Here is a 27,696-nt window from a genome sequence, read left to right as displayed (position 1 = left end):
GCCCGTTTCCTGGGGCGCTCTGCTCATAGAGGGGCACAGCTGTCTACATGTACTCCAGACTCAAAGGCGGGCCCTCCCTGATCAACAACAGACCTCACTCCCTCTCCTGCAACCTGGCTTTCCTCGGCTGCTGGAGGCAGGCTGCTTGTCCAAGCATGACCCCTCAGCAGAGTCAAGCCCCAGGTTGGGCAAAGCCAGTATCTGAACCCAGGCTTCCCAAACCCCCACTCCCAGGGCAGCTCAATAAGAGACAGATTTCCTCCATCCCAAAGGGAAACACAATGCAAGTTCAACCCACGTCTGTCCGGGCCTAGAAGCTCAGAAAGGAATTCACTCTCCATGCTTGCCTGCCTGCTCTGTCATCTGATAGGGCAGCCACCAGTCACAGGTGGCTATTCAAATTCTAACACGTTAAATTTAAATATAATCCAAATGCAGGGTGGTACCCAGGATGGGATCCCAGAACAGGAGGACAACACTGAAAAAGCTGGTGAAATCAAATGAAATTCAGACTAGTTAATACTGTACTACATTGATTTCTTTTGATAAATGGACTGAGGTTATGTAATGTGACATTAACATCAGGGGAGGGACTTCCCCAGAAGTTCAGTGGTTAAGACTCTGCCTTCCAATGCAGGGTGCCTGGGTTCCATCCCTGGTTGGGGATCTAAGATCCCACATGCCATGTGGTGTGGCCAAAAAATAAATACATAAAACATTACTGGAAACTGAGTAGAGGCTATATAAGAACTCTCTGTACTGTCTTCACAATTTCCTTTTGTAAGCCTAAAATTATTCTAAAACTTGAAAAGTACTAAGTTAAATAAAATGAAAACTTCATTCTTCAGGCAGAGCAGATACATTTCAAGTATTCGGGAGCCGCATGTGGTCAACGGCTACCATACTGGGTTGAGACAGAACATTTCCGTTAGTGCAGAAAGTTCTAGAGGACAGAACTGATCTGTGCTGGCATCCACTGGACCCAGCAACTCTTACCTGAAATTCCCAGAACTTCATTTTTCACTTGTGTTTTCTTTTCATCTGCCTATTACTATTTCTCTCCATATGAATCATTATTGCTGCATGGCATGTTAAACCAGCCCAAAGATGGTTTTTAATACATGCAGTAGTTACTGAACAGAGCCTTCGGTATCCTGTTGGGGTTTCAAGCTGACTTGCATGGACCCCACCGGAAATCCTGGCATTAAATACTTCTAATAAAGTTACTGAATAAACACAGCTCCCACTGTGATCCGAGAGGAGGCCACAGAGGGAAAGTCCTGGGTCCAGTGCTGACTCAAAGTGGCCCCCAACGTTCCAAGAGCCGAGTCCAGATTGTGGGGGGTGGGTACTGGGTGTGTCTCTCTCCCCGGCTATAACCCAGCTGGCTGATCTTCAGGCATCGGACAAACCTGGACTAAGAACAAACTGGCCCTGTCCACAGTGGTCCTGCCAACCCTCTTCAGAAGCTCAACTCAAGGGTAAACCTGAGGGAACTCCCTGGCAATGCCAGTGGTTAGGATTCTGGGCTTTCACTGCCGGGGGCATGGGTTCAATCCCTAGTGGAGGATTTAAGATCCTGCAAGCCAAGTGGTGTGGCCAAGAGAAAAAAAGTCAACCTGAGCCCCAAGGTCGCCTCCACCCCTCTGCCTCCTTGAAGGGGCATTATCTAAGCTTGGCTTGGCTGGGTTCACTTGTGGTTCCCACCCATATTCTTCCTGGCCTGTTTGTCCATGACCTTCAGGAACAACCATATGGGATGCTTGTAGTCAGTAAATGTGGTTATGTTTTCCTCCCACATCATCCTTATGCCCCCACCCACCTTGCAGGTAACCCCCAACCCCATCACTGCTAACCAAGAGCTGCCCAGTGGCTTCAAGTGGGTAGCTGCATGGAAAGACAAGACACCTCCACTGCTTTTCACCCCCTATCCCACCCCTCACACTCAGAAGGAAATCCCAACAATACCTTCCTCTGGACCCTGACTCCCCTCCCCCATCACCTACCACCCTTCTTCTTGTCCCCCACCCTCCAGCCACACGGGTCTGTTTTCCATTCGTGAACGTGCCAAGATCACTTTCACCCCAGGGCCTTTGCACCCGCTGTCCCCTGGCCCAGAACACTCCACCACCACCCTCCACACATACCGTCTCCTCCTCGTCTTAAAGCTTGACCTAAAGTGAGGCTGCCCCGACGCCCCAGTCATCTGTCCCACTGACCATGCAATGAACATCTGATCAAGTTCATGTTTGCCTGTTTATCCAACTTGCCCATTAGCATGTAGCTCCTGGGACCAGGGACCCCACAAGTCTGGCTTGCCTGACGATGTACCCCCAGTACTGAGAACAATGTCTGCACATTCTTTGAATGGAAAGGCTTCAACTCCATCACTGTTGCTCTGCAGAAGCAGGAGCAGAACAAAAGGGGCTTCAATCCAGGGCCCTGAGTGGTCCAGGCGAGGCGCCCACAGCTCCAGGAACCCGAGGATGGGGATGGTCAGCTTTTGAAGCAACCTCATGTCTTCATCAAGTCTATTTCTCTCTCCACAATAAAATTCAATCTCCTGAAAGCTGCTTATAAAACTGAAGGAAAGAATGGCTGGGAAAATCCTGGTGCTGCTCCCCTGTAGGGAGAAATACCAACCTAGCTATTGCTTTATTTTTCAAGATTCTATTTAAAAACCAGAAAAGAAGATGTCAGGGTATCACAGATCCTGCCTTAGCCTCACTGGTGGGTTCTCTTCTCTTCCCCCTCAGAGGGCGGATGGAGAGTTGACATGTGTGTTCACGCCCCAGGGCAGAGAGGACCACAAATCACAGCCATGGAGGGCTGGACAGGACCTGAGCCACATCTTCCTCCCGTTTATAAGTGGGCAAAGTGAGGCCTGGCAAGGAGCAGGGATGTGCCTGAGACCTCAATCTAAGGAGCTGCAATGTCACAAATCTAAGATGTCACTGGTTGTTAGAGGCACACTTATTTTAAGTACTAGCGAGAAAGAAAAAAAAAAGGATGCTTCCAATTAGACTAGGGTACACGACTGATTTCCAAGATATTAAAACTGGGAAATAAAACGTGGGTCTGAGGACGTCTCTGATGGTCTAGTGGTTAATACTCTGCACTCCCACTGCAGTGGGCGCAGGTTTCATCCTTGGTCAGGAGGATCCCACATGCCACGGTCAAAACAATTAATTAATTAAATAAAACTGCTGTCTTCAAATAAATCTTAAAACAAAACCAACCCAAAAATGTGGATCTGAGAACCCAGAGCTGGGGTCCTGCATGTTTTGTGGCTGCTTCTCATTGTCATAGGCTGTGGTCCATCGTCTGACCCCCGAGTAGTGCTGAGCTGAGGTTCTGAGTCCTTCTAGAACAGAGCTTCCGAGCCGGGCGCTGCTGACATGCACGGCTGGACAGCCCTCTGCGGTGGGGTGGTTCTGTCCTGTGTACTGTCAGGGGTTGAGCAGCATCCCTGGCCTCTCCCCATTAGATGTCTGTAGCACCGCCCCCTACTGGTGACATCCAAGAATGTCCCCGGAAGGCAAAATCACCCCCGAGTTGAGAACCACTACGGACGGAGTCAGAGAAGAGACGCCAGAGAAGAAGCTGAGCCAGAGAAGCTTAAGTTTGATGTGGACAAACACACACAAGGACAGAAACACCGAGTTAAATGGGGTCCAGTCCAGGCATTCTCCTAGCTGATGTGTGATCTCCAAAGGTGGAGAGAGGAGGCAGGATTTCCAACTCTATTTGACTACAAAGCCCTTTCTGGCAGAGACCTGGGATCCCAGGGACATGGGAAGGAGGTGCTCCAGGCCCCAGGGGGTCGAGGCAGAGGAGGGAGGTCAGGGGCCACACTCTCTGTCTGACGCCCTGCTCAGCCTGGCAGTTCTCCCTGGATCTGAGCCTCTCCCACCGTTCTGGACCTCTCAGAGCCTGGGCACCCTGTGCAGCGCTCCTCCCAGCCCTCCTTCTGGGGGGTGGCTCCATCCACAGCAAAGAGGGAACAGGATGCTTCTGGGGACGGTGCCAGGGGCAGCAGGCTTGGGAGAGCTGACTGCACTGACCTAAAGGGCAAGCTTTCCAAACCGGCTCCGGCAGCCCCGTGTAGCTGGCTGTGCAGGGTTATCACCTGTCACCTCACATGCCCCAGCCTCTCCCTGCCCATGTCACATCCCTGTCCTGCTCCGGGGACCCCGCTGTGGTTGGAAAAGACAGCTGGGTTTCCTCTCTAGTGTCTGGGTGGCCTGGAGCCAGCCAGGATAGAGGGCCACACCTCACAGTATTCACACCAGCATTTCTGTTGTTAAAAAAACACAAGAACAGCAACAAAAGATGAGGCAGTGTGCCGGGAAATGCCTACCGTCATATGACCACTAGGAAGGCTAACTGGCCCCATTTCTGGGGACTTGGTCTGAGAATGTAGCCCTGGCTGCATCCCCAGGAAACCAGGAGGAAATGCCCCATTTTTCTGCGCCACAGGGGGTTCCTTCTTAAATTTTTTAAGTTAAAAAAAAAAAAGTGTGTGTGTGTATACACGCATATATACACAAAAATATAAATAAAAACATTTTAATAGCCTAGAACTTTCCATGAAAAGCAGCCCCCCATCCCTTCTCTCAGGCCTCAGCTGATTCTCCAGGTCTATTCTGCCACCACTTCGGTTCTGAATTCTGCTGATGGTAATATTTATGTGTGTCTGTGCTAAGTCGCTCAGTCATGTCCGAGTCTGCAACCCCATGGACTATAGCCCACTAGGCTCCTCTGTCCATAGGATTCTCCAGGCAACAATACTGGAGTGGGTTGCCATGCCTTTCTCCAGGGGATCTTTCAGACCCAGGGACTGAACCTGTGTCTCTTACATCTCCTGCATTGGCAGGTAGGTTCTTTACCACGAGCACCACCAGGGAAGCCGAGCAATCTTCACTAAATAATGCGCTGGTATCACATTTTGATTTCTCAATGGTGGAGAAGACCTAAAGACGCCCCGTTAGGAATAAACATCTGCCTCCTTAACTTCTACCCCTTGATGTCTTCTGAAACCACGTGTAGCGAGTCTGCCGCTGCTCAGGTCCCCACGCCGGCAGACAGGCAAGAGCTCTGCTGCCTCACCTCACCCAGCCATCCCCCTCCTCTAAGCACCCGAGGGGAGTGAGAGAGACCAGAGCTGCAGCCAGCACTGCCCGAGTGAAACCATCCCACAGGGCAACAGCCTACGGGGCCTCCGAGCCCTTGAGACCCCTCCCGGGTTTGGCCCATGAGATCCACAGCCAGGTTTCAGATCCAGGCTCCAGAGGCTGGGCCTCTCCCATGAAGGTGTGTGTGAATGTGGTCCATCCCGATGCCCTGAGACAGCGTGTGGACAGTACCTGTTGGAGGCAGAGAGCTCCTGTGAGGGCCAGGGCTGGCTGGAATCCCAGAAGAACTGCTGGGACGCTCCCAGGTGGTCTCTGGTCAAAGAAAGAAAAAAAAAGAAAATCGTATTGAGAATTTCCTCGGGCAGAAGCTCTGAGTGTCACAGAGCTGCACTGGATCAGCTGCCTCTTTGACTCCAGGAAGCCGGAGTCTGCCTTCTGCTCCCATATAATTGCCTCTCCTGTCCCCCAGGGCAACAAAGCTTCTCTTTATTGGGGACCCTTCTCCATGAAGCTGGGACCAGAAGGTGGCCTTCTGGTTGGGACCCTCTGAAACAGTCCCCAATGCCCCTCCCTTCCCCCCTCACACATCTCCACTTCAGTTCCTTATCCTGGAACCTCAACTGCTAATTGGGCATCACTCCCCAAATGCCCACTGTCATCTGAAACCCCAAAACCCAGAGGAAGGAGCCCTGGGCAGGGGTCTGGACAGAGACCCGGGTTCTGTGTCCCATGAAGGTGACTCCCTTCCTGGTTCTCCAATTCCACCCCTTGTGTGAATTACAGCTGTTGTGTTTGATCACACACTTCTCTCTCCTCCGATGCCCAGCCAGAAATAAAGCTAATATTGCAGCTATATGATCAGCCCCCAAATGCTACTTCACCCATTTCACAGCTGTGAGCAGAGACTTCTCATTAAGTTATCCACTGAAAAAAAAAAAAAACAATGCCTTCTCAGGACTTCCCTGGAGGTCCAGTGGTTAAGAATCTGCCTTCCAATGCAGGGGACACGGGTTCAATCCCTGGTCAAGGAACTAAGACCCCCACATGCTGCAGTTAACCCTGAGCTCTGCAACTACTGAGCTGGACTTCTGTGGGTATCTTTCCAAAACAGTTAAAAGGGCCGACAGCACAGTAGTTGTTAGTTGCTTAGTTGTGTCCGACTCTTTGTGACCTCCGTGAGCTGTAGCCTCCTGGGGTCCTCTGTCCATTGGATTTCCTAGGCAGGAATACTGGAGTGGGTTGCTATTTCCTTTTCCACGGGATCTTCCTGACCCAGGGATTGAACGTGGGTCTCCTGCATTGCAGGCAGATTCTTTACCATCTGAGCCACCAAGTAAAAGCAGTGAGTCTAGAGCCAAATGCCTGGGTCTAAACTAGCTCTGCCTCTCATCACCAGGTTTGATCCTGACCAAGCTCATCGTCCCCTTGGTGCCTTAGCTTCCTCCTGTGTAAAACGAGACCAAGAGTGGCATCCACCCAAGACAGCTGCTATGTTCGTGCCAAATGCCCATTTACAAGTATTTAGTGTCAAGTTATTGTTAAAGTTAATCCGATATATGGATATGACATTACTGAATCCAAAATTCTATTACTGAAAATTCAATTGTTTCGAATATTAAAAACAAAAACAAGCACAACCTTCCCATAGCTTCTCTCAGCTGAGATTGTGCCTCAGTTCTGCCTCTCATCTGCTGGGCAGCCCTGGGCAAATCACGCTACCTCTCTGGTCCTCTGATTATTTACCTAAAATGAAAGGATTGGGCTGATTGGTCTTTTTAGGTCCCAAGACTCTTGCCCCCAAACTTTGATCAAAACCTTGAGACTCACTGTTTGGACTTTAGGGTTTTATGGCTCTAGCAGTTGGGTGGTAATACGGCTCTTTCACGTCTTAAGGGAGAGAAAATGGGGGGAGCAAGGGAAGCTGCGGGGAGAATGTGACCAGGAATGAGAGAGCAGAGGGGTCTTCCAGGAGGGACAACCAGAGGGCAGGCTCAGTGGCCTTCCTGGAGGAGGACGGACACCTGGGCTGGAGCTGAGAGCACCATGACCTGGAGACTGTGTGAAGACCACACGCCTGCTTGGAGGTCGAGGGCAGTGCAAAGGGGTCTAGGCCTGGCCGCCTGTGACCTGTGACCTTTGGAAGCCGCCTGTGTTTTGTTTTTCTCAACTGTAAAATGGGGATGAAGATGGCACCTAAACAGGGCTGTAACAGCATGAAGCAGGATGACAGGGGCACACAGTAGGTGCCTTATCAGAGTTGAGTAAAGCAAACAGATCATGGAGGCTGGATGTGAAAATGCGGGGGAAATTCAGATGTTAAAACAGCCTCCATACAACGTGAGGTGGGTTCCCCTTGGGACCAGACGTAGCCTGCAGCCTGTCTTGTCTCCAAAGAGACCTTCCTTTCTGCTGCCAGATCGGCCTGACCACACTGCTGCCTGCACGCCCACAGCACCCAGCTCAGGCTCTCTCCTCCAACCTGGCCCCCCGCGGCTCTGGGGACCAACCTTCATGGCTTCACCAGCTCCTCTGGGGTCCCCCCACCCACCTCCAATCAGTTCCCAGAGCCTAGAGGCACCCCCCTCCATCACATTCCTCATTCCATCTCACCCCTAATGTGTCTCCCCACTTGGGGGTCAGCACTCATCTGGAGAGTCCCTTGTGGAGCCCTTTCCAACATGGCACAGAGAATAAAGTCCAAACTTTGCATCCACCCCCACCCACTGCCCCACTTCTCAGTCAGCAAGGCTCTAGCACAGGCACCTTATCTGTCTGTCCAGATGGATCCACGCTGACCTCACTCCAGCCCAGGTAACACACTCACTGGTCTCAGAACATCTTTGCTGTAGCTGTTCACACACCCCCAATCACCTCCTCCCCCGACTCTGGGTGTCAGAATCCTGTCCATTTGCCAAGTCCCAGCAATGCTTCTCCCTCCATGCAGCCCTCCCAGGGGTCTGCAAGAGGAGGCCCTGAAATCACAGGAAGATACTGCCTGCAGTCAGAATCCTGCTCTAGATGCTGGATTCCAAAGGAAGGCCCTGTGCCCTGCACTCACTGACCTGGGTCATTCACCGGCCCCCAGAGGCTGGAGACCCTTATCCCTGTAAGGACTGAATTTCTCTGCCCAACCTCTGCCAGAGCTCCATCATGGACAATGCAGATGCCTGAAGGATTCCACCCAGTCCACCTCCTGGTCTTGGCCAGCTCGGGTCAACACAAAACACAAAGCCGCTTCGAGCCTGGGGCAGGAATGGGGCCAGCCTGGGTGGACATCTGGAGAGAGTCCCTGGGGCTCTAGCTGAATGACCTCATCCGCAGCAGGAAAAATTGCCCCAGATGACCACACCACCCACAGGGAGGAAGCCATTCCCAGGTCTTTTCCTCTAAGAGACTCCCTAATCTATTTACAGCACACCAGGCTCCTTGACGGAGCCAAAGCACCAAAGCAAAACTGAAATGGCAGCTTGGGGCTCAAGTTACCCTGGACTGGGCCCCCCTTGCGTCCTCTGGGCTTCCATTCTGGGGCTCTAGGTCATTTCAGGTGACCATCCAGACTCCTAACAGTTGCTCCCATGCAGGTCCCAAAGGCCCCAGGGGAGAGGGGGGGATCAGTGAAGACAGAATGGAAGGAGTGAGACCCTCGCTTGGAAAACTTCTGACCAATTCATGAGAAAACATGTTTTATTTCTAAAGGCAATTCTAACTCAATTTGAACTTTTCTCGCTGAAACCAGGGGATCCAGACACACATAAATGAGCTGACTGCTGAGCGTGGAACAAATCAGACCAAGGGAGGTTGCTATTCCAGCCAACCACGTGAAAAGCCAGAAATTTCCACTTCCCCATTACAGCAGCTGCTCTGTGTAGAAGAAAACTTTTAGAGACTGTGAAGTTGAAAGGTGGAAAGTGATGTAAATCTGGTTTCAGAGCACAGATACCCCCTCCTTAAAATAATCATCATAACTATTATTATGATGATTATTAAAAAAAAAAAAAAAAAAAAGCAAGGCAGGCGTTATTAACTTTAAAGTCACCTCTAAACTTCACCTCCCTTTGTTAAGGCCGCTTCCTGCATGCATTATAGGTATTGGGAGAGTCACTGGTCTCGGTGATAGGCCTACAGTGGATCTGTAAGCCTTGCCCCCTCCCTGCTTGCCCTCCACCTCCCACCCTCTGCCTCACACACCAGTCAACTCCTGGCTCATGATTGACTCATTTTCTTGGCGGGGTAGTGGCTCTCTGCTGCCCACACTGGCTATCAAGTAATATAACCACAGGTACCAGCTGAGGACTTCCCTGATAGCTCAGTTGGTAAAGAATCCGCCTGCAATGAGGGAGTCCTGGGTTCAGTCCCTGGATTGGGAAGATCCCCTGGAGAGGGGAATGGCTACCCACTCCAGTATTCTGACCTGGAGAATTCCATGGACTGTATAGTCCATGGGGTGGCAAAGAGTCTGACAAGACTGAGCGACTTTCCCTTTCACCAGCTGAGGAAGAAATGGGTTCTGGGGTCCTGCTCATACACAGTATAGATGCCCTTGGGAGAGACAGAACATGTGGAAACAGAAGAACACAAAAGCTTCTCTCAAACAACCTCTCTCAGGGAATTTCCTGGCGGTCCAGGGGTTAGGATTCTGCACTTGCACTTCAGGGGGCTGGGGTTGGATTCCAGGGAACTAAGATCCTGCAAGCCATGAGGTGCATCCAAAAAACTTTCAGAATTGGAAGGAGAAGTGGACATGTCTACAAAACTGGGTTTACCAGGACTTTGTTGTTTTAAGAAAGGAAAGAAATGGAAGGGAATCTGGCCTGGGTGTTTAATGTGTTAAGTCGCTTTGGCTGTGTCAGACTCTTTCCACCCCATGGACTGTAGCCCTCCAGGCTCCTCTGTCCATGGGATTCTCCAGGCAAGAATACTGGAGTGAGTTGCCATGCCCTCCTCTAGGGGATCTTCCTGACCCAGGGATCGAACCCACATCTCTTACGTCTCCTGCATTGGCAGGCAGGTGCTTTACTACTAAAACCACCTGGGTGTTTAAAAACACCCCTCAAATATTCTAAGGCAACCTGGAGGTGTTCCTAAGAGCTCAGGGGTCACACAGAGGTTTGCATCCCAGGTCCACCCCTTGTAACTGGGTCCTCAATTTTAGTTTCCTTACAGTGAGGGCTTCCCAGGTGGCGCTAGTGGGAAAGAATCTGCCTGTGCATGCCGGAGATGCAAGAAACACAGGTTCGATCCCTGGGTTGGGAAGATCCCCTGGAGTAGGTAATGGCAACCCACTCCAGTATTCTTGCCTGGAAAACTCCATGGGCAGAGGAACCTGGAGGGGACCTGGAGGGGTACAGTTCATGGGGTCACAAAGAGTTGGACACAACTGAGCATATAAAGTGGGGTAACACGATTGTAGTCTCGTGGTCCTGCGATGAGCAGCCAACGAGCATATACAGCACAGTCTCTGAGACAGGAAGCCCTCAAGACTTTAATGACAAGAATAAAACAACCCCCTCTCCATTCTTTCCTTCCTTCCCTCCCTCCGCCTCCCAGCTTCCACCCCACCAGCTCCTCCCGCCCCACTCTGCCCCATCCACCTTCATAGAGCACACCTCCCAAAGGGAGAGCAAGGGCAGGCTCCCTCTGTGAAGCTGACAGGTTAGAGGTGTGAGAACGCACGTCAGAGCTGAAGGGGGTCCCTGAGTTAACCAGAGAAAGTTCCCTCCACGTGGCAGCCCACAGGCTCCTTATGCAACCCTGTGATCCGGGCGGGGCAGGGGCCCTGATGCACACCTCATAGGTGATACACAGGCCAGTGGAGGAAGCAGTGGCCCTGGCAGTGCCCTGGCCCTTTGATACTGGCCTGAGCCAAGCTCTGGACTGGCTCCAGCTGGCTCAGTCCTGCAAGAGCGGGGTCGGGAGCTGCCAGAGAAATTCTAGTGGGAGGGGATGGGGGGGGCCCACCTGGAATACTCTGAGCCTGTCCTTCAATCCCTTTAGGATCCCCAGCCTCCTCATAGAGCATGGACTCGGGCAAACACAGCAGGAATCCCTGAACTTGAGCCGGCAGTGATGAAGGCTGATGCCACACAAGAAAAGGGGTGTCTGGTCACTGAACCAACAGCTGTGGGCAGCCAACTGCCAGCTCACAGATATTATGATCCCCGCTGTGTGGCTGAGAAAACTGTAGATGGGTCCTGAAAAGGAAATCGCACCAAATCAAAGCCTGGACACTCAGGACCCAGGCCCTCAGCACAGTGATTTGGTAAAGCTCCAGGCCTGTTTCCCAAACTTGGCCTCTTATCAGGATCACTGGGGCCATCTGCTGAAGCCACAGATTCCCAGACCCTGTGCCCAAAGGTTCTGGTTTAGCAGATCTTGGGTGGAACCCAGAAGTTAGCATTTTAACAAGTAGTCTCAGGGATTAATCAGATGTGGGAAAAACGGGGTAGAGTCCACAGTAAAATCATGACAGGAACCAGCCAGACTGGGAGGTACCCGGATGAGACACAAACCCCAGGGGAGGGGTCAGGCGTGATCACTGCAGACAGTGACTGCAGTCACGAAATTAAAAGACGGGAAAAAAGCTATGACAAACCTAGACAGTGTATTAAAAAGCAGAGACATCACTTTGCCCACAAAGGTCCATATAGTCAAAGCTATCATTTTTCTAGTGATCATGTACAGATGTGAGAGTTGGACCATGAAGAAGACTGAGCGCCAAAGAATTGATGCCTTCAAACTGTGGTGCTGGAGAAGACTCTTGAGAGAGTCCCTTGGACAGCAAGGAGATCAAACCAGTCAATCCTAAAGGAAATCAACCTAGAATACTCATTGGAAGGACCGATACCGAAGCTGAAGTTCCAATACTTTGGCCACCTGATGCAAAGAGCCCGCTCATTGGAAAAGACCCTGATGCTGGGAAAGACTGAGGGCAGGAGGAGAAGGGGGTGACAGAGGATGAGATGGTCGGGTGGCATCACTGACTCAATGGACATGAGTTTGAGCAAGCTCCAGGAGATGGTGAAGGACAGGAAAGCCTGGTGTGCTACAGTCCATGTGGTCAAAAAGAGTCGGACATGACTCAGTGACTGAAAAAAACAACACGAAGCAAGACATCTGACAGCAATGTACGGAAACTTAAGGAGCCCTTGGAAATGCCATGTCCATCCTGATGTTTTAAAAATATCAGGATTATAATATCTGTGCGCAAAAGCCTCTGCTTTGGCCTGTGGCTTTATCTATTTTAGCTTCTGGGGGAGCCTTATGAATCACACAGACCATCACAAACCCTTTAGCACGACTGAGTCCTTAGGATTTTTCCTAGAAGAGGAGCTGATGAAGAGGAGAGGGTAGAAAGCATTGTAGAGAAGGAAGCCCAGTGTCAGGAGAAGGTTCTAGCCTGTGGGCAGGCTGCAGAAGGAAGCACTCCAACAGGGCCTGGCCTTCCCCAGGAAACCTTATCTTAAGCTTCTGGGGCAAAGTCCTGAACTGGAAAGATGAGTTTTACGCAATCCTGGTCCCAGGTGCTTGGCGTGGATGGAGCTGGCAGGTCAGGGCTAGTGGGATATTCTCAGCCCGGCTGGGACACTCATGGTCCTGTGTTTTCCCCACCAGCATCACTCAGGCTTTCTGAACCCTGTGAACAGGCACCAGGCTGGGAAGGGGCGCTGAGAGCTCACAGTATTGCCCCTGCCCTCGGGGACTTGGATGAGCTCTTCCTAGCTCAGCTGCAACACTTGCTTTCAAATCCAGTCCGCCCAGAGGTGTGCTCTGAGGGCTGGGACTGTGTCAAACAAATGCATTGCTGTTTCCCTGGTTGCCAGTATGCAGGCAGTCAATAGACGTTTGATGAATGAATGAAGACTCAGTTCAAAGCACTGTTAGAAGTCAGTCCAGTTACACTGCCAGTGGCTGATTTTAAAAATGAGTAAGTGCATATATGTGTGTCTAGATAAAAAGATACACAGAGGACAGAAACAAAGAAGGGCCATGGAGACCAGAAAGTGAAATTCAAAGTGTTACTTGTTCAGTCGTGTCCAACTCTGTGTGACCCCATGGACTGTAGCCTGCCAGGCTCCTCTGTCCGTGGGATTCTCCAGGCAAGAATACTGGAATGGGTTGCTGTGTCCTCCTCCAGGGAATCTTCCTGACCCAGGGATCAAACCCACATCTCCTGCATTGCAGGGAGATTCTTTACCCTCTGAACCATTCATATGGAGAGCACAGAGAGCACCAATTCCCCTCGCAGACTACGAAGCACAAATCAAGCCAGCTGCCCAACCCAAAAAGAGCCCAGAACATACACAGGTGGGTCATAGGAAAGCAATTACAAATGACCCATAAGAAAAGATGCTTCCTCTCAGTCAAAATTGGAGAAGTGCAGTCTAAGACACTTTTGTCCCCCCACCCATTGGATCTTTTTCAGCTAAATGGCTGCTAAAGAGAAAAGGCAAGTCTGCAGAGAAAAATATGTATGAAATCAACCCAGGAACCGACATCATGAGATCCCAGAGACCCAGGACAAACAATGCAGCTGATTTTTCGGTTCTTAAGTGGGGGCTTTTGTGAGATACCCCATGTCCTTCTAATAAAGGTCTTTTTTTTTTCTTCCATAAACTGTTCAGGTGGGCTTCTATTTCTATACAAGACAGTCTTTGCCCACCTACAATCCCCAAACGGCACTGCCCTGTGACAACCAACACCAGTCCCCGGGCCATTAGATCCACGTCTGGAACCTCCTCCTGTGACCAGGCTGAACTGTGATGTCTTAAGATGCCCTCAAGTAGGGCTTGCATAACCTCTCCAAGGTGGGTTAAAAAGTCACACCATTCAACTATTCAGAAGCTTCTCTACCCACGAACTGGTATTTTCCACTCAAACATCATCTTTTTGCTTTGTTTTCTGAGAAACTCAACATCTATGGACTCCCCTTGCTCTGCTTTGCTAATGCAGATTTAGAAGACTTTCCAGTAAAAGGTGTGACTTTACATTTTATAAATAATGCTCAGAACCACTGAAAGTGTTGCTTTTCGCAAGCTGGAAGAAACTGTCAGAAAGAGCTCTGGTTATTTTGGGAAAAAGGAATCAGCAATCGTCTCCGTGAGGTGTAGCCACGAAGACACTTCCAAGGCTGCTGGGCTCCTGGGAAAGGCGGGCCAGCCCCCAAGGCACAAACAGCCCCAAAGCACCTTCAGGTGCATGGTCCTTATCATGAACCCACACTGCAATAGGTATAGAAATTCTGGGTGAAATGAGCTCTTCTCAAACATCAAGAAAGGGCATTCAGGGTAGAGAGGATGACACAAAAAAAATGAGGAAGAAATGGGCAGAGTTGAATCTAAAAGGCACATCTAGTTATTGTTGTTTAGTCACTGAATCGTGTCCGGCTCTGCGCGGCCCCTGGACTATAGCCCGCCAGGCTCCTCTGTCCATGGGATTCTCCAGGCAAGAATACTGGAGTGGGTTGCCATGCCCTCCTCCAAGGGATCTTCCGGACCCAGGGATCGAACCTGCATCTCCTGCATTGGCAGGAGCTACCAGGGGAGTTTCCTCATCCAATAAGGGAGATGCTAAAACGATGGGGAAAGGGGCAGCCTCCTCCAACTTTAGATGATCTGAGCATCACCTGGAGGGCTGGTTAAGCCCGAGATCGCAGGGCCACCCCAGAGGGTCTGATTCAGGGGGGCGGGGGGGAGGCCTGAGACACTGTGTTTCTAACAAATTCCCAGGTGATGCTGATGCTGCTGGTCTGGGGACCCCACTTTGAGAACCACAGACATAGACTAAGACAAGGAAGAACAGAGTTCTTTGTCATAGTTCACATCCTGTCTACAGGGGTTGCAGATAAAGCTGTGGCAGGGGGTGGGGGGGGGTGAAATCCAAAAAACCTGTTTTGAAAAGTACATCAAGCCAACCCATGAATTACTTCTGACTTGAAAGCATCCACTGTTTACCCTTTTCCCCCAAACAAGTATGTTGCTGAAAACGGCAACAGATAGTGAAATTGGCCTGAGAGATTCAGAGAAAGAAAAAGTGAGCCTCACTGCGAAGATGCTCTGAAAGCAAAGAAGAAATCTGTCAGGATCACAGATGTTCAGGTTGTTGTGGAAGCCTCTTAAGGATTTCCACTCCATCCTTAAAACCTGCTAGTTAAGGTGGCTTTGCGCTTGCACACCTGGTGGGGGTGGGGCTTCCCTGGTGGCTCAGTGGTAAAGAATCTGCCTACCAATGCAGGAGACATGGGTTTGATCCCTGGGTCAGGAAGATAGCCTAGAGGAGGAAACGGCAACCCGCTCCAGTATTCTTGCCTGAGAAATCCCACAGACAGAGGAGCCTGATGTGCTGCAGTCCATGGGGTCGCAGAGTTGGACACAACTGAGCATGCAATAGGAATTCATGCTTCCTATTCATCAAAGAGTTGAGCCAGCTGGGTGGGATATTGTATCCAAAAATGCTGTGTGCTCCTCGGCCCCTTCTGTCCTGCTTCCCAAGGCTTCCCTGCTCTGTCCAATCTGTACCTTTTTCTGCAGTGTCTCCCCCATTAGCACATGTGAATTTTATACAAAAGCAGCTGAAAGCAACTGAAGTCTTTATCTATAGCAGGGGATGACGGGGGAGGAACGGGGCAGGGAGGGAGAAAAGAAGAGGGAGGAAGGAGAAATGGAGAGGGAGGAGGGGACGGAGTCCTTGACTCCTGCCTAGCACACACCTCCTTCCATGGCACAGATCATGGGGCCTGGCATTCTTGGATGCTTCTTGCACCATACGAAAAAGACCAGGCCCCATTCAAGCTCCAGTTGCGCATCTCAGCTCCAGAAGAGTCCCCAGAACACAAGACCACCTCTGCACAAGAACCGAGGAAGGCGGGATGTTATGCCAGGCTGGACGCATAGATAGGCAATAACCACAGCCGGCAGGAGGGCAGCGTCTCATTTGACAGGAATGTCCAGGAGGCCCGCTAGGGGCAAGGCCCAGCCCATGATCTGTCCAAGGACAGCAGATCCTTCAGGGGAGGCTCCCAAAGCCCACGCCCAGCCCAGCACCCCGCTCCTGGAGAGCACGGGCAAACAACACTCATCCGGCTCCACTAACTTCTCAGCCTATTCTCCTCCCACGCCTCCTGGAAGAGCATTGCCTACTCTGGATTCCAACTGGGACCGAAACAACAAGAAGCTGTTCCCAAACTCCAAGATCTTCCTCCAGTGATGAAGGTCTGATTGCTGGGAGCCACGCCAACTCTCCATACAGAGGCACATTCCCAAATTTCAAGGGGGTGATGAACACAGTGGTTCGGCGATTCCTGGTTGCATAGGATTTCGGAGTTGGAAGGGACCTCCAGGGGTCTACTTAGGCAGGAAAGAGAATGGGCTGCAACCCACAAGGAAAGTCTCCTTCAGTGATCTCATCCCCACCAAGAAGTGCTCACGAAGTCCTTTGCATTGTGTTCACCCACACCACCCCTGCAAGGAGCGGTCCAAGTGCATAATTGGAGATGGGCACAGAGGAGGCACTGAAAAAACACTTGTGGCTTGATAACCAATCCACGTGGTCCTGGCCCACTTGCTTATCAGATATAAGCTACGGATAATTTACATTTTTGCCAAGAATCCCACTGACTCCAAGGGACCTAAACCTTTAAAGAGTATCGATGGCTATCTGTGTCCAGACTGTCCCTCCCTGTGTACCCCAACTTCCTGCTGCAGCCACATGCGCCCACCTTACCCCCGCAACACACACATGGGCCTTACGGAAGACCCCGAAGGCAATGCTTCCTGCACTAACATGTCAGGTGCGCACAAAAGCTCCAGGTATAAGAGAGTGTGGGATGAGTCTGACAGTTCCTTGTGGAAGTGGACCAGTCTTTTCTCTCCAGATTCTTTAATCTCTTGCCTGGTCCTCTTTCATAATCTCTGATTTCCAACTGTATTTATAGCTTTCTGACTTTATGTCTAATACCAGTTCTCCCCTGCAATACTCATTGTAAATCCACGAGGCTATGTCCAAACGTAGGTCAAAGCTCGAACCCACACAAGCACTGGACACATAAGATGCTTGAAGGAAGCAGACTCTCGAGTCTAAGAAAAATCAGGAGTGACGGCGACCTGCTCAGATCCATCCAGTTGTGTTCAGGCAGGAAGGTGGGTTGAAAATCCTCACGCTTTTTCAAAAGGAGACAAGTATCTGGGTGCTTATGAAAAACCTCCCAATGTTTAATGTCGGCAGTTCATTCAACATCTTTAAGGGTGGTGCATACAGAATGAAATGCTTCTGTGGACAACCTCTGGCCTCAAGACAACCCACTGTGAGACACTGAGTCTACCTGAATCTCTGCAGAACAGCTCACCAGGATGGAGGTGAGGTTCTGACCTTGTCTTGCCGCCCGCCACCACACCCAGAGGCACTACGACACCACTGCCCTAGAAACGGAGTCATCATAGAGCTGCACTTCCTTGAAGGCAAGGATGGTGTTCATTCTGTCTAGATGTCAGAGTGCTACACAGAATGGGAAAATGAAAAATAGAAGCCCCAAATTCTTTGACTTAGTTGCAGCTAGAAACAAAGTTGAAACTAGAGCCCATGGGTCTTGTTGTTGTTTTTTAATGACAAAAAAACCGAGATACAAAAAAAAATTCTTTCTGAGCTATTGACTCAAAAGCTTTGAAATTATAAGACCTGCCACTACATCCTGTTCAGAGGATAAGTGTAAAAGCTAGAAATAGCCTCAAGTGCGCTACCCTGACAACACATAAGGATACAGACACTAGCCAGTGAAGGGCCTTTCCTGGTAGTTTTATACTCATTTGGTTCCCTGTCACTGTAAAACTGAGCTGTCTTCAAGTAGCTTTTCCATGAGATTCTACTTTAATTACAATAGTTTATACTTATATAATCTTCCACCTTGGGATTACAACACGTTTACTTGTTTGAACAAAGCCATATTTTCTCAATGAATTTCCGAAAGAGAAAATTGGATTTAAACTGACTCCGCAGGACTTCCCTGGTGGCCCAGAGGATAATAATTCGCCTACCAATGCAGGGGACATGGGTTTGATCTCATGATCTCACATGGCATGGAGTGGCTAGGCCCATGTGCCCCAACTACTGAGTCCACAGACTTCAACTGCAGAAGCCCTTGGTAGAACTCTGTGCTCCAACACAAGAGAAACGATGAGAATGAGAAGCCCACGTGTGCAACTAAAGAGTCAGCCCCCTGCTCGTTGCAAGAGAGAAAAGCTCTCATGGCAACGAAGACCCAGCACAGCCAAAAAATAAAAATAAATTTATTTAAAAAAAACACAAGTACATAAATAAATACATTGACTCCCCAGGTTTAGAATATCTGATCCACTGGCCATGCTGTCCTCAATCTAGTTGTCACCTTACAAGTCAAAAAGAGGTGGTGACTATGAAAAAACACTTAAAAATATAATAAGCAGAAATTTTCACTCTTTCCAAATAATAGATTCCAAGCCAGTAGGTCGGCAGCAGGACCAGCGTGTTGCTATTTCTAGACAAATTCCCTCTGTGGTTCTGTGTCCGCCAAAGTCTGGGAATCAGGCAGAGGGAATGTTCAACTGGGGCATCTAAGGACTTGTTTTGGAAGGACACCAAGAAAGTTACCAACTGGTCCCCTCCACAATACACCTGTTTTTATCGTGATACAGCTCATAGACCATGAAACTCTCTCTCTAAAAGCATCCCTCACAGGGGCTTTTAGTGTATTTGCAGAGATGTTCAACCACCATGACTATCTAATTTTAGAACACTTTCATCACCTCAAAAGGACACCCATGAGAAGTCACCTCTCCCCCCCCCAGACCCTAGAAGCCACACATCTATTTCCTGGGTCTACGGATTTGCCTGTTCTAAGCATTTCATATAAATGGAATCATACGAGACATGGCTTTTCATGTCTGGTTTTTTTCACCTAGCATGATACTTTCAAGGTTTACCCATGCATAGGGCATATACCCACTGGTACTGCATCCCTTTTTACAGCTGAATAACTTACCAGTGCAAGGATAAGACCAGATTTTTTTTATTTTGGATATTATTTGGGTTGTTTCTGGCCATTATGAAAATGCTGCTAAGAACATTCACATATAAGTTTTTGTGTGGACATGTTTTCAGCTCTCTTGGATAGGTACCTAGGTGTGGAATTGCTGGGTCATGTGCCACACATCCTTTTTTATTTCCTACCTGAACCATTTGCTGCTAGTTTGTGGTTCCACCTAACAGCCCATAAGTCAACATCTTCAAAGTAACATTTTGTCTTCCTGTCTCCTTTGTCTTTTGATTTTTATGGGACTTCAACTTACTGGCAGTGTGAACGACTGTCTAACCCACTTGGCATTTGCCAAAATTCTAAGAGATTACTGGTATGAAAAACTGCTGAGAAATAAGATGTGTTGTATAATAAAGTGTTACAGTAACATTACAAATTAAAATGAATTCTTGGAAAGGAAAAAACACAACCCCCACAGAAATAGATTAATAGTAAGATTTACAGTCTTGATCAACAGCCTTTACCAAACCAGTCAATCCTAAAGGAAATCAAGTCTGAACAGTCACTGGAAGGACTGATGCTGAAGCTTCAATACTTTGGCCACCTGATGTGAAGAGCTGACTTATCCGAAAAGACCCCGACACTGGGAAAGACTGAAGGCAGGAGAAGAGGGAGGCAGAGAATGAGATGGTTAGATAGCATCACCAACTCAATGGACATGAACTTGAGCAAACTACAGGAGACGGCGGAGGACAGGGAAGCCAGCCCATGGGGTCACAGAGTCAGACACGACTGAGCAACTGAAAAATAACAACAACCCTTCCATTAAGAGAGGGTCTGTTAAAGAAAAATTATACAGCCAAAATAAAAAACATGAAAACACACACACAACTAATTCAATCAACTGAATGTGCCAAATAAACGCATCTTTTTAATCTCACATTTGTTCAACACAGATGGATAGATGAAAACAGACTAATGTTTTCGGATGCAGAAGTTTCTTAGGGCAACTTTTATTAACTGAGAATTATCAGAGTTGCTCTCTCTGGGGAGTTAGAAAAGTACCCAATTATTTGTAACAAAGAAAAGCTCAGAGAATGCTTTTAAACTGATCCGGAAACTCACATTAGCTCCTGGTGTAATAAAGTTAAGTGGGAATCTACTCATTTAAAGAAAAATTAAAACCAGAAATCAAGAAAAGTGCCGACTATTTGGCAAATGAATCCAAAAGCTCAAATCCTGGTTTAATCCTCCAAGCTGGGCTTGCAAACATAATAAAACGTTCATACATACGAATTCTTTGTCAAAAGAGCTTAAAAACAATTCCTGGGTTTCAGTTGACGCTCTCAAAAGACAGTGGCATTTCTCTTAAAAATAAAAGTTATTTCAGATTGTTTTTCTACTAATCCATGAACTCAGTTGTCCTTTTTGCAAATTAAGTCACCACTGCCCATGTTCATCCTCTTGGATATTGAGGCAAAAAGGAAAAGACTACAAGACAGAAGATGTAGGCATAGGTTGGCCAGGTAACTGTGACCAAGTCCCTTTACCCCATGGGGGACCCGCTTCCTCATGTGTAAAATGAATGGGCTCTGTTTGTTAGGCTGGGGAATCTCAAATGTTTTCTTTTAAAGGCCGGAGAGTAAATATTTTTGGTTTTGTGAGCTATATGGACCATACTCAACTCTGCCATCTTCAGGTAATAACAAACAGCCTTAGGCAATAAGACAATAAGAGAGCACAGCTGTGTTCCAGTAAAACTTTAACAAAAAAAGCTGAAAGTTTTACAAGCCCTGTGGATTGCCTGTACAAGCTGTACAAGGGCTATAGGTTGCCAACCACTGTGTCCAATGATTTGGAAGGATCCCCCTAGGATGACTAGAGTAAAAGTCATTGGTCACAGAAAGACTAAACAATCAAGTCATCCAGGTCTGACAGTGGAGAGATGGGTAATGCTGCAGGAGCCTCCAGGTTGGGACTGACATGGAGCTCTTCCTCACATTTCCATTAACTGTCTCCTCTTACTGCGGTTAGACCTGACCATACGCCTTGGGCTTAGCAGAAGCACCACTCCATGGGAGTGGAATGAAGCTTTCTGAGAGGCTGCAGGGGGACAGATGATACAACCCCAAAGTTGGGGGAAGAGGCGGAAATAGCTCTCCCAAGTGGAGAAGGATGGCCCATGGGGAACAGGAGCTAAGAAGAAGGTGCACAGATAAAACCCCTTGCTCTCCTGTGGACTACTCAAAGGCAGGGCTCCTCTCTGCAAACCTTCCAGAGATGTGAACATAGCTGCTGAGTGACCAGTTCACTGCCAGTTCAATGTTAAGGCTAGCCAGCATCACATGGGGCATCTTCTTTTGCCTCTCTTCCTCTTCTCACCCATCCTCACCACTTTGGCCTTGAAAGTGAAAGGTGTTAGCTTAGCTGCTCAGTCATGTCTGACTCTGTGTGATCCCATGGTCTGTCCATGGTGTTCTCTAGGCAAGAATTCTGGACTGGGTAGCTATTCCCTTCTCCAGGGGACCTTCACAACCCAGGGATCGAACCCAGGCCTCCTGTATTGCACACAGATTCTTAACCATCTGAGCTACGAGGGAAGCCAGCATCACAGGGCATCTTCTTTTGCCTCCCTTCCCCTTCTCACCCATCCTCACCTTAAGGCTTGTACCTTCTAAATCAGGTGTTAACACTTAATCCTTGTCTTAGGCTCTGCTTTCTAGAGAAACAGGGCTAAGGTGCCTCCCTTTCTTTAGAAAGACAACAGAACAATGTAACTATCAGATTTAGAGTATACAGAAATAAGAAGTCAAATACTGACATACACTAAACAAAACTAATCTTGGCCTTCATTGTGTGCATGTGTGCTAAGTCATTTCAGTTGTGTCCAACTCTTTGTGACCCCTTGGACCATAGCCCACCAGGTTTCTCTGTCCATGGGATTTTCCTAGCAAGGATGCTCGAGTGGGTTATCATGCCTTCCTCCAAGGGATCTTCCCGACTCAGGGACTGAACCTGCGTCTCCTGCACTGCAGTCCGATTCTTTACTGCTGAGCCACTGGGGAAGCCCTTGGCCTTCATTACTGGCTGGAAATACCCCTTTCAAAATCCAAATGGTAAAATATATCCCACACAATATCTACAAAGTCAGCATCTCTGCAAAAAGAAGACCTGAATACCTAGGACTGTATCACTGTGAAGTGATTAAACATGCATATCTGGCCTTCCAATTATACACAGAACAAAACTTTGTGCTATATTTCTTGAAATGCAACTATCTGTTATACAAATAAGAGGTGTCCCTTCACACTAGTTTAGATTCTTGAACAGGCTAGTTATTAACAAGTCAAAATCCAGAAATTAAACACAACCCTCATTTTTAGCAACTGAGTCAACTCTGGGTGGAATGGAGCACTTTCCAGAACAGCAGAGCATGAACAGCTTCCTGATACCAGAACCCCCAGGGTTCCTGGGCCTGAGCACAGGACCACCCAGCTGGACAAAATGCTTTTGGGAGCCATAAACTGTGAGAAGATGAGGGGAGATGGGGGCTTCCCTAAGTCTCATGCTCTGATGGTCTTTCTGAGTTTGGTGGTGGTTTAGTCACTAAGTTGTGTCCGACTCTTGCAACCCCATGGACTGTAGCCTGCCGGGCTCCTCTGTCCATGGGACTTCCCAGGTAAGAACACTGGAACGGGCTGCCATGCCTTCCTCTAGGGGATCTTTCTAACCCAGGTATCAACATGGGTTTCCTGCATTGCAGGCAGATTCTTTACCAAATGAGCCACCATGGAAACCCAAGTTTAAGCTGAGTTTGTTTATATGAAAACAAGAGCATTAACTTACCCATCAAAAGTTAGCCATCTGGCCCAACACCATTTATTAAATAGTTTGTGCTTTCTCTAGGGATTTAAAATATCCCTCCACCATAAATCTGATCTATATTTCAGTCTGTCTTGACAATCTTTTCTCCTTTGCCTGTCATGACATTGCCTTTTCAAGGATACTTCCCATCTCTAACAATTCTTTCCAAGCCCACTCTGTCCCTCCCTTAAGCATGGTTCTTCAGGGCTCTCTTTCTCCTGGAGGCTTGCCCTGGGAGGGAACTCCTGATTTCAGTTCTTTGCTGATTCTGGGCTTCACCCATGCTTGTGCAGGTTGGTCCCAGAAAAACAAGGTCAGGCCAAGGAGCAATTAGGGGTGAAATCCATCCTGCTCTCTGCCCGCCATGCTGTGAACCCACAAGACTCCCCAGAGTCACATCTTTAGCCCAGATGACCTCTGAGTCATGACCCATCCATCCAACATGCGCTGGCCATCTCTCCCTGAATGTTCCCTGGGAACTGCATGCTCAACAGGGCTTCATCTTCTTTCTTCCAAGGCCATTCCTCCCTTGAATCCCCTGTTCTCACCACACGGCTCCAGCACATAAGGCAGAAAAGGAACCTGTGAGTTTTGCCTTCCTGCATCTGCCACATCCCGCCTGACATATCCCACCTCCTCTTCTCCAGCCACAGCTGCTGCCGTGGAGCTGACCTCATTACTTCTCATCGAGTCTGCCAGGCCTCTGATCGCCATCCTCTGACCCCTCACTCTGCAGCACAAGCAAGAATTCCACAACATTCCGAGATGTCAAGCCAGCGCTCTGAATCCTTCCATCGATTGCCGTGCCCACAGGGCAAAGTCCCAACTCCTCCTCACCCAGAGGAGGTCTTTAGTGAATCAGACTCTCAAGTCCCTCTCTCTCTGCTCCAACACATCGGCCTTCCCCTGGCTGACACCACAGCTAGGAACATCTAAGTCAAGTAGCGTCGTCCATTCAAAGACTGGTCTGATGCCCAGATAAAGCTGGTGGCCCCCTTCAATGAGCCCCCAGATTTCCACGCTAACACCCGCAACATTATTGGTTTCCGGTTTCTCTGCCTTCATCAGACCTTCCATCTTTGAAGGCAAAGACGGCCTCTGCTCTGCTCTGTATCCCCATAGCCCAGCATAGCACAGCAGCCGGCCCTGGGACAATTCCCAGGCAGAAAAATCCTAAATGGATTTGAAAATAAGCAGATTAGCCAGAGCAAGGCAATACAAATGTAAATTGGGCTTTAAACTCCTTACATTTGTATGTGGTGTAAAAACAGGGACAGCATGTCTATTGTACCCCAGCACCCCCTGGGAAAGAAGTGATTAGGGATTACAGGGACTAGGAGAGCTTGGAGCAAAGGAAGACAGACAGGAAGAAGAAGAGGGAAATAGCTCATGGCGGCTGAGCACAGGGGCTCTGCTTCCCTGGCAGTGGTGCCTGGCTCTGGCCTGAGTAACATGCCGGCAGAGATCCAAGAGTTGGGGCAGAAAGGTGGGTGCAGCTGGTTTGGAGGTGAGGAGACACAAATGCCTCCAGGAGTCAGGGGGTCAGATAAACGTAGGTGTGAGAAGACCGAGAGGCTGCTTTCAGTACCTTCCTGCAGAAAAGGAGGTCAGATTCAAAACTTTACCAAGCAGTCCAGCAGCCAGACAAAACAGGGCTGAGGTCCCACAGAGAATTCGAAAGACACCTGGTCTTCCCAGTCCCTTAAAACTAAAGAGCACAACTTTTAACAATACCCTGAGGGTCTGCACGATCCTGCCAAACATGGCTAATGTTGTCATCATGCTTCCCATCTCAGCTGAAGGGTACCTCCTCTTCCAGGAAGCTTCCCCTGACTTCCCAGAGTCTCTCTGGGACATGCTCTCAAAACACCATGGACTTCTCTCCTTCACAACCCTTCTCACAATTGTAATCAAATTTCGATTCATTTAAAATCTGCTTCTGGGAATTCCCTGGCAGTCCAGGGAACTCAGGGCTTTCACTGCCAGGGCCCAGGTTCAAGCCCCCAGTCAGGGAATTAAGATCCTGCAAGTGGCACAGCCAAAAAATAAAAGTAAATTAAATAAAATCTGTTACTACTATAAGAAGATTAGCATTTTGAGAGTCAAGGCTGTTTTTTATTCTTATATCCCAGCATCCAACACTCTGCTTGGAACATATGTGAGGCCCAATACATGCTTGTTGCATGAACAATTCAATCAACCACACAAATGAAAATGAATTAAACAATGAATGAATAAAGCTGGCATGTACATTGCAGGAGGTTTTTCAGCATCCCTGGCCTCTACTCACTGGATGCCAAGACATTCCCCAGTTGGAACAATCAAAATTCTTTCCAGACTTGCTCTCTGGGGAACAAAATTGTCCCTATTGAAAGCCCCTGTTTTCCTGAATTGTTGAGTAGGTTAAATAAAATTACTTATGGCTAATTGAACACATTTTGACATGTAATATGTACATAACAAATGTAATTATTGGATTACTGAGAGCATTTGGGAGAGAGTGGGGAGGGGTGAGCAGGGCAGGTCCTACTGGGAATGACAGAGAGCCCAGAAAGGTGTCACCTGCCAGTATGGCCTGTGGACCAATATATGTTATGTCATCATACAGCTTGGGAACTCCTTAGCTAAGATCAGTTTTTATATTTTTAAATGGTTGAAAAAAGGAGCCTATTTCACGACATGCAAGCTATTGAAAATTCACATTTCAGGGTCTAAGTAAAGTTTTATCAGAACACAGCTGCCTCGGTGGGTTTACCATCATCTATGGCTGTTTTCCAGAGAAGGCAATGGCACCCCACTCCAGTACTCTTGCCTGGAAAATCCATGGATGGAGGAGCCTGGTAGGCTGCAGTCCATGGGGTCGCTAAGAGTCGGACATGACTGAGCGACTTCACCTTCACTTTTCTCTTTCATGCATTGGAGAAGGAAATGGCAACCCACTCCAGTGTTCTTGCCTGGAGAATCCCAGGGACGGCGGAGCCTGGTGGGCTGCCATCTATGGGGTCGCGCAGAGTCAGACACGACTGAAGCGACTTAGCAGCAGCATGGCTGCTTTCACATGACAGTGGTGGAGTTGAGTAGCTGTGACATTGACCGCATGGGCCTCAGAGCCTAAAATATCTACCACCTGGGCTATCAGAGAAAAAGAGTTTGACCCCTGGTCTAGAATCTCTTGTGATCACTATCTTCCAGGACCCAGTGGCATGACATCTGGGCTTCAGAGAAAAGCTGTCTGCCCTGCCTGGTAAAATGGGACCTCACTATCCCCCTAATAAAGAGAGGGCTAGTTGAATGAAGGAGAGCGTATATCAGCAGTGGATTGCTTGTTACACGGTTGTTTTTTAAAAATGAGTTGAGATTTTTAGAAAGCTACTTCTACCCCTCTGCTCCTTTGCAACAGGAGCTAATTCAGAACAAGGATGGAGCCAAATTCTTGATGATCTCAGGGTCATATGGCTCAATTTCTGTATTTTACAGATGGGGAACTACACATAAACACACTCTCCTCCGAAACTTCAAAGTCTGATAATCTGATAACAGTACAAAGCGGCTCACATGTTTATTTTGAGGAAGACTCTTTCTGATTAGAATGGTCAGAAGGAGTTCCACTTCCCTTTTTCTAGAAACCCCGGTTAAGTCTTCAACTAGAACACCCCCTTGAGTGGAAGGCCGGGTTGCCAGGAGATGTAAACAAACCAACCACCCCAAGTAGCAGTTTTCAGCTGCTTTCTCTGTTGCTCCCTTGAAACAGCAGCTGGCTCTTCTCTCACCAGGTCCCGACTGCGGGTTCATTAACATAAACCATATCCACGGTCCTGTCAGGTGGGAGGAGGTGCCTGTAGTCAGGTAGGCACAGATGAGGGAAGTGAGGTGTCAACAGGTGGATTCAGGTAAGATTTCACATTCTGCCTTGGCACAGATTCCCACCAAATCTCATTTTCTGGGTTTCCCATCCTCTCTGTTTTCTTATAGCAACTGCCCTGGGGTTAAGAGACAGAGCTGATGGCTGGCTTTGCTCTGCCTGGTCCAAGACGACAACCTATACATCACTCTGCCCACCTTGTTATATAGTTCCTACCGCTTCTCCTTCTATGACCCCTCTTGCAGGTCACTCTACAGCAATGAGCTGGGATCCTGGAGTCATTCTGAAGGCTCAGGATACCCACAATTACTGGGACAAAGAGAAGTGATCTTGACTCAACTCGGAAATGCATGTGGACCTCTCTTACTGGTTAGAATAAACCCATAAGTCACCCCAGCCTTTCCCAAAGAACATCCTAAGAAATACCAGCAAGTGAGATACTTCAGGGAAGAGAGCCATGCTGTGTTGAAATCACAGGAAAACCCCACTCTTGTAACCCGTTTGGGTATCAATCAGCACATTCCAAGCTCCCAGAAATCATGCAGTGGCTTAACCTGTTTGATTTGATTTAAACCAGCTGTCGACCACAGATCCTTACAAGATCCCAGTTTGGAAAATATGGTCCCAGACCATGAGGTTGGGTTCCACAAAGATGCCAGGTTACAAAGATGACCCCAACCTTGAAGGACAGGCTCCCCCACCCTGGTTCGACCTTCTGCCACCCAGGCCTGGGGGAAGGAAAGATATCCTGGCAGCCTCTGAGAGAGAGCTCAAAGGAAAGGTCTAAAGCCCAGGAGGTGGAGGAGAGAGGCTCCCCTCCAGACAGACAGGAC

The 27,696-nt window shown here is 48.7% G+C and overlaps 1 protein-coding gene across 18 annotated transcripts in view; it reads right to left on the bottom strand.

The window, feature by feature from the left end:
- Nucleotides 1-27,696, bottom strand: part of GAS7 (growth arrest specific 7) — a 212,698-nt gene that overhangs the window by 54,801 nt on the left and 130,201 nt on the right. For all 18 annotated transcript variants that reach the window (XM_055576526.1, XM_055576521.1, XM_055576525.1 and 15 more), the window contains one exon: nucleotides 5,367-5,447. In XM_055576526.1, coding sequence (XP_055432501.1) covers nucleotides 5,367-5,447 — 81 coding nt within the window. The remainder of the gene's footprint in view (nucleotides 1-5,366; nucleotides 5,448-27,696) is intronic.

Source organism: Bubalus kerabau, chromosome 4 (assembly GCF_029407905.1).
Source record: "Bubalus kerabau isolate K-KA32 ecotype Philippines breed swamp buffalo chromosome 4, PCC_UOA_SB_1v2, whole genome shotgun sequence".
NCBI lineage: Eukaryota > Metazoa > Chordata > Mammalia > Artiodactyla > Bovidae > Bubalus > Bubalus kerabau.
The sequence above is the reverse complement of the archived record's forward strand: the minus strand, read 5'-3'. Positions and strand labels throughout refer to the sequence as shown.